The sequence below is a fragment of the Gymnodraco acuticeps genome, unplaced genomic scaffold (genome assembly GCF_902827175.1).
Source record: "Gymnodraco acuticeps unplaced genomic scaffold, fGymAcu1.1, whole genome shotgun sequence".
NCBI lineage: Eukaryota > Metazoa > Chordata > Actinopteri > Perciformes > Bathydraconidae > Gymnodraco > Gymnodraco acuticeps.
In genome coordinates this window covers 1,092,905-1,100,200 of record NW_022991244.1, presented here as the reverse complement: position 1 = coordinate 1,100,200, position 7,296 = coordinate 1,092,905, and the positions used below count along the sequence as shown (strand labels likewise).

Sequence of the window (7,296 nt, the reverse complement as noted above, 5' to 3'; positions counted from 1 at the left end):
GGCCGAAATTCTGGGTTGGCTGCGCCTGGGCTGCAGCCGGAACCGGAGATTTTCTAGGCCAGCTCGCCCTCGTCTCCAGCCTGGGCTGGGGACTCGGGGCGGGCTTTTCTTCACGACCCCAGCCGGCACTGCGCATGCGCGTGACGGTGGTGCCTTTACAGCCCCAGCCGGCACTGCGCATGCGCGTGACGGTGGTGCCTTTACAGCCCCAGCCGGCACTGCGGATGCGCGTGACGGTGGTGCCTTCACAGACCCGTCAATTGTCCGCCCTTTGAGAGAGGCCGTAGCTGCTCTCAGAAGGGGAACAGTTGACGGACTGTTTATTGTTTTTATTGTTTTTCTTTTCATTTTCGAGCTGCGCCCTTGGCTCGAAGCCTGGATGCGTCAGCGGAAAATGTTTTATGACAGAAAAATCAATAAGTGTGTGACATGTGTTTACGCGGACTTGAGGATGGTGTTGAGGCATCTCTCGAGGCGGCGGGAACACATTTAGAGCTGGGGAACCGTAGACTTCCAGCTCTGTCACAGAGGGGAGAAGGAGGGGCTGTCACGCCGCTCGCTTCTTCTTCCTCGACTGCTGGCCGAAATTCTGGGTTGGCTGCGCCTGGGCTGCAGCCGGAACCGGAGATTTTCTAGGCCAGCTCGCCCTCGTCCCCTGCCTGGGCTTGGGACTCGGGGCGGACTGCGACCTGCGTTTTCGGTATTTTGAACCGAGCAGGGTTCGGAGCAGCTTGGACGAAGGGCTGCCGCTGCGAAGGCAGCGGCTGGGCCCTTCGAGGGAGGCAGAGGTGGAGGGCCTCGTCCTCCTTCTTTTTCGACTCGCATCTCCTCTGCATGGAGGCAAGAGCGGAGCCGAAAATCCCCTCGGGAACGATGGGCATGTCAAGCACATCCTGAACAACGTTCAGAGCCCTGGCGGACAACGCTGCGGCTCTGTAGGACCGTTCAGTCATGGTCAACTGGAAACGGTCCACCTTCGCTGGCAGCGTGGGGTTCCTGCTTGGTGACCCATCCTCGGTGGGAGGTGGGCTGCCACCAGCAGTTCCATCGGCGGTATGCGGGCGAGACCATGGTGAGGTCTCGCCGGTGAGGCGTGGGGCTCCGTTCCCGCGTCTCTTGCCGCCACCGGGTCCCGGCCTGAACGGCGTGGGATCCCGGTTCCGCAGCTGCCGCTGTTAGTGAGCCCCAGACCGACACAGTGAGGGGCTCAGTCTCTGCGGCGGACGCCCCCGTGTCTTGATTGCCAAACGGCGAATCAGTGGACATGAGGGAGTCCTGTTCCAACAAGCTAGCTTGGTGTGCTAGCCGTCGGTGGAGGCTCTTTCGGGTGAAAAGGGCACAATGCCCGCACGAGCCGGGGTTGTCGATAGCCTCCTGGGCGTGTTCCAGCCCGAGGCAGGACGAGCAGACCTGGTGTGAGTCTGTGCCTGCTATCTTCAACCCGCAGCCGCATGACCGAGCCTCCGAGTCCCTGACTCCTCTGGTGTGAGGGGGAGAGGCGTCCATCTTGTTCGCCTCGTGGCGTGGAGAGGACCCGCTCGTAACAGGTACGTCGTTGAGAGAAAAAGTTTTACCAACCCGTCCTTAATCCGGAGAAAAAGGGACGGTGTGGGTCCTTTGTTCTCAAAGAATATTGACTGGTGTGTCAATATACTTCTAATCCTTTTCTCCTCCGTGAGAGAGAAAAAGAAAAGCGTCCTCGCTACCGTGGTGTCGGTAGTAAGGGGAAGCTAGCTAGCAACAGGTGCGTAGCTAGCTTGAGAAAAATCAAAACCTTACCTTACTTTCCGGGGAAAGAACGGCGAGGTCGATTTTAATACTAACTGGCGTTAGTATTACCGTCTTCTTGCGAAGCAGAAGGAGTAGCCGGCGAGCGCCCGTCGACCGAAATGGTTATATTTGGGTTCAGTCTGTGGACCGTTAAGCTTGTCCGGCTACTATAGAGATGTGCTCTGAAGCGAGAAGAGGTGTTTGAATGGCGCATGCGTTGTGGCGCAAGCTACTTATAGGGGATGATTTCCCTGACGCTGACGTCAAGATCTCCAGCCAATCAGGATTGGCGTAATGAGATTGATGCTTCTGTTTGCTCCGCGATGAGGCGCATCCCATAGTGAGACATCGAACGGAGTGTTATGAATGAGAACTATTCTAGTAGACCTCAACAATGGAATTATGATCAGTGGCCATGACATGGGTTAGGGTTGGGTGATCACAAAAGAGTGATTATACAAATTAAATTTATTGAAATGTTAACCAGAAGATGAAGTCTCAAAGAATGTTTTAAATAGAAGGACATCAAATAAAAAGGTGGATAATAATACAATCTATAAAATGTATATGTAAAGACATTTGGTCAAATGAAATGACACTGAGCAAGTGATAATAGCAATGCCCAGAGTGGATGAAGCTGGTGCAGGTCTTTCTTCATGCCCCCCCCCCCCCCCCCCCCCCCCCCCCCCCCCCCCCCACCCCCACCCCCCCCTCAGTGCTGTCCCCTCAGAGGAAGTGGGAAAACGGGATAAGACCTCTGGACACTACGCTGTCTCAATGATCCACACTGTTAATATGAGAGGAAAATAAATGTTTTAGGAAATAAAAAATATGAAGTTAACAAATAAAACACAGCTCAGGGGCATCATGGACGGTAGGTTTTCCTACAAAGAGAAGTAGTTAACAGCTTCCATTGATTTTTACATCAAATCAGCGTGTTAATAAAATAAGCTATCATGGCTTATACTTGCATATCTAAACAGAATCATGAAAGCCTGTTGGTAGAGTCAGGCACACGAGTCCGTTTGAGTGTGTGCGCAGGTGTCTGAACTCTAATTCACTGCTCGCTTTGTAGCTAACTGTCCCTGCTATTAGGCTACTTAGCTAGCATTGTTATGGATCTAAAGTTCTAAAGTTAGCAAAAGCTAACTTTCATAACACAGCTTTTCTTTACTTCTCACTTAACTAACACAATAAAGAAACAGACCGTATAGTACAGCACAAACAACACAAATGATCAATACTTAGATATAATTTCACTTGTAGTATTATCCATCGATCCATCCATCCATCTTCTCCCGCTTATCCGTGGTTGGGTCGCGGGGGTAGCAGTTCCAGCAGAGAGCCCCAAACTTTCTTTTCCCTGGCGACATCAACCAGCTCTGACTGGGGGATCCCAAGGCGCTCCCAGGCCAGCGAAGAGATATAATCCCTCCACCTGGTCCTAGGTCTACCCCTTGGTCTCTTCCCAGCTGCATGTGCCTGGAACACCTCCCTAGGGAGGCGCCCAGGTGGCATCCTAACTAGGTGCCCGAACCACCTCAACTGGCTCCTTTCGACGCGAAGGAGGAGCGGTTCAACTCCGAGTCCCTCCCGGATGACTGAACTTCTCACCTTATCCCTAAGGGAGACACCAGCCACCCTGCGGAGAAAACCCATCTCGGCCGCTTGTATCCGCGATCTCGTTCTTTCGGTCATGACACTTGTAGTATTATAATAATTGAAATGTTGGTTCTTCTGGGGTGTTCTATCCACGCTCAGCTACCGCACCGCAGCTGCCTGCACTGTACAATCGCTGGAGGACTGGGCTGTCACTCAAAAACTGAGTAGCCAATGGGAACCCACCCCTGAAAGTCCCGCCTACGTGGGACGTTTGTGTCAGAATTGAAAACAAAAAATGAGGGAGCGCAAATGAGAAAGCTGCAACGAGAGCAAAAGTCTGATCATTGAGAAAGAAGCAAAGAGAACTGCAAACAAAAATATGTGTTAAAACCATAGGCTGTATATATAAAGGTTAAAACAAAGAAAAAATACATATAGTTTACGTGATTACACAAATGATTTGTTTGCAACTTATAGTTTTATTTTTTAAATTAAATGTATTCTGCTTGACTCCGTTTTTTTTCTCTTAAACTCTTAGTTTTGCTTGATTCTGAGAAAGCGTTGCTTTATCTTTATGATACAAAACTAATCCCATACTTTAGATGCAGTGAGTAGTGAGGCGGAACGTTTGTGTTCGATTCAATGGTTCCGGGTTACCGATTAAACCGACGGACGTTCCTGGGGTTTCCTCAGAAGTAATCTGGAAGGAAACCGAACACAACGTGTCCTCATTACTTCTGTTTCACCTGCACCATACAGGTTGGTAAACTGTGCATAAATCACAATGAATCCCCCATAAGGTATGCGTAGATAATATGTAACGGCCAGCTAACATTTAAAGACTTTGTAGCGCTGTTTACATGTGTAAAACCGTTAACTAGTGTGTGTATTAGCCTAGCTTCCCTGGTATGGCGCCATTTTGGGGACAACGTGATCTGACGCAGTAAGGATACAATTTTGTCAGTATATCTGTATTTACATACATGTATAGTCATTGTTTGTTTGTAATAAATATGTACTTTGTAAGGGTTATAAGTTAGTTACTGTTGGTAAAACAGTAAGGTTGTTTGTTACACTTAAATATGTTTCAGTTTAGTGACCTGCCATTAATGGCAGAAGGTAAATAGTCAACATGACAGGTTAGAGGGGTCATGAAATACTACTTTTAAGTGAAAGTAAAAAGAAGAGTAGTATTAAATACAGGTTAATACTGTATACAAATGTATTTAAGGTACAACACATTTTATTGAATGAAATTCAATTCGACATGTGTTTATCACATAAAAGAGTAACATACAGACAGAGTGAAGGTATGTGAATGGTTATTGAGGAATGTAAGTCGAAACTGAAATGCATAAGATAATTTATGTTTATATGATTGTATGTAATAAAACAATCTCAGAAGTAATCTTGAAGGAAACTGAACACAACGTGTCCTCATTACTTCTGTTTCACTGTTATCATCACTGTTAGTGTGGTCCTCATATCGGGGACCCGTTACAGTTCTTGGGGACTCGTCCGGGATCGGTGCCACCTACTGGTCGGGAGCTGATCCATTAATGACTTCTAGGACCAATACCGGAGCTGATGCGAGCAGAGAGCTGTAAGCTGGAGCAGACGTGGAACCATTGCTGAACTGAGCAATCCATCGTGAGTGAATAGGCTCTGTGCACAAGATGGCGTCTATCAACTTCCGGCGGGTGGGTGTGAGGGCGAGTACTTCCGGTTTGAGTACAGAGTTTTGACAGTTTGACAGTTTGTTATGACACACCAAGAGCAAGAATGAGCGGATTTCAGGGTAAAGAAAAGCGATTGGCCTTCCAGCAGGTAAGAAAGTCAGCACTACATTGCTGTGTGCCCCTGTGTACGAATTTGTCCCGTTATAATCGGGAGATAAGTTTCCATGCATTTCCCATTGATGCTGAGGTAAAAGGCTCAGTGGCTGATCAAGATCCGTAGGGACAATTTCAGCCCCACAAAAAATACCCGTGTGTGCAGTAGGCATTTTCGACCGGGAGACTTATTGGTCACAGCTGGAGGACTGCACAGAGTACAGAAAGGAGCTATACCTGTTCTCTTTGCATGGAATAATAACGAGCTACCTACACCAAGACGTAATGTTTGGGAGCGTCGGCCGAGGGCAGAGAGCCCCACCCCGGACTTGACAGCTGAGTACGAGGTGGAAACAGTTGCGCTGCCTGATCATGAGTACTGTTTAAAACCAGCGACGGCAGTGATGGCAAATCAGGTGGCCAACGAGAACAAAGCCTTGAAAAGTCAGATTAGGGAGCTCCAACACCAGCTGGAAGTGTTACAACTGCGATCTCATTTCGGGATACAACGCCTGGCAGGGTCGGACGAGGACATTCGTTTCTACACCAGGTTTGTTTATAAGGCTATCAGGATGTTGTTATGGCCACTAGTTTGAAAAACACCTTTCATTTGGGGAAGCTAATTTAAGAAACAAAACGATGTCTAACATGAACAATATTACATTCTTAGATTTGCCACATACAAGCATTTCCTTGCCTTTTGGAAATTGGTGGAGCCAGCAGCCAACACCAAGATGGTGCGGATCACCAACGATAAGGCATCCTCTGCCAGCAGCTCGGATTCCTCTCAACCAACAACAACGGTATGCAGCATACAAGCATGGATGTATATTAATAATTATGCACGCTGCGCACTATACCACCGTTTAACAAGTGCATCACATCACTCACACAACACACACGCAGAGAGAACAACAAACCCCAGGAAAATGTGTTACAACTGTACCCGGTCTCCCCTATAACAGTATCTACAGTATGCCTAACACTTATTTGTTTTCACAGAAACTTCCACCCATAGATGAGCTGCTGCTGTTCCTCATGCACCTGTCAGTGGGCCTACATCTGAGGGATCTATCAGAACGGTTTGGCATTCACCGCACCACAGTCAGCAGAATTATTTCCACCTGGACACACTTCCTTTACCAACTGCTTGGAAGCAAACGTCTGTGGATCCCACGCGAAGTTGTCAGAGCTCACCTTCCACCAGAGTTTTCAGTTTTCCCTGACACACAAGTGGTGCTTGACTGCACTGAAGTATTCTGCCAGACTCCATCATCTCTCCTGCTTCAGAGTGAGGTGTTTTCAACATACAAGTCGCATGCTACATTCAAGGCCATGATCGGCATGGCACCACATGGTGCCATTACATTTGTGTCTGGCCTGTATGCAGGATCTATGAGTGACCGGGAGATTTTCAAGCTGTCTGGCATCGTGAGCCTGCTCACACCAGACATGGCGATAATGGTCGACAAAGGGTTCCTTGTGGACAATCTGGTTGAGGGCAAAGTTTACCGGCCTGCCTTTCTGTCAAAAAACCCCCAAATGAGCAGGGAGGATGTCAGGCAGACTCAATCCATTGCACGTCTGAGGGTCCATGTGGAGAGGTGCATCAGAAGGGTCAAAGAGAACAAACTCTTTGACAAAGCCATACCACTGTATGTGTGTGGAAGCATTGAGGAGCTTTTCAATGTGGCTTGCTTCCTGGTCAACTACCAGAACGGACCACTGGTGAAAGCATGGGCAAGCCTGGGCAGCAATGATTAAAAGATTTCTTGCTCCCAAACCAATTGTGTATTTCATTGTGGTCATTACAAAAAGCAGTTATACCATACTATGTTTAGGTACTAATGAATTATAACCTCAAAACAAATGCATACAAAAATAATATAGGACAATACGCTGGCCTGGGAGCGCCTTGGGATCCCCCAGTCCCCCCAGGTTGATGTGGCCAGGGAAAGGAAAGTTTGGGGCTCTCTGCTGGAATTGCTACCGCCGCGACCCGACCACGGATAAGCGGGAGAAGATGGATGGATGGAATACACAACATAATAAATCCACAATATGATAACATTTTACAGATTCATTTAATAAA

At 48.1% G+C, this 7,296-nt stretch overlaps 1 protein-coding gene across 3 annotated transcripts; it reads left to right on the top strand.

Annotated features, from left to right (window-relative positions):
- Positions 1 to 4,043: 4,043 nt before the first annotated feature.
- Positions 4,044 to 6,987, top strand: LOC117561880. 3 transcript variants are annotated; one of them, XM_034239511.1, is made up of 4 exons: positions 4,044 to 4,131; positions 4,846 to 5,754; positions 5,875 to 6,007; positions 6,207 to 6,987. In XM_034239511.1, exons 2-4 carry the CDS (start codon positions 5,609 to 5,611, stop codon positions 6,966 to 6,968), a joined length of 1,041 nt encoding a protein of 346 aa, XP_034095402.1. In that variant the 5' UTR covers positions 4,044 to 4,131; positions 4,846 to 5,608; the 3' UTR covers positions 6,969 to 6,987. The 3 variants fall into 3 exon arrangements, with proteins under 3 accessions (XP_034095402.1, XP_034095401.1, XP_034095403.1); XM_034239512.1 differs by having other exon boundaries at positions 4,101 to 4,172; XM_034239510.1 differs by having other exon boundaries at positions 4,081 to 5,754.
- The last annotated feature ends 309 nt before the right edge of the window (positions 6,988 to 7,296 follow it).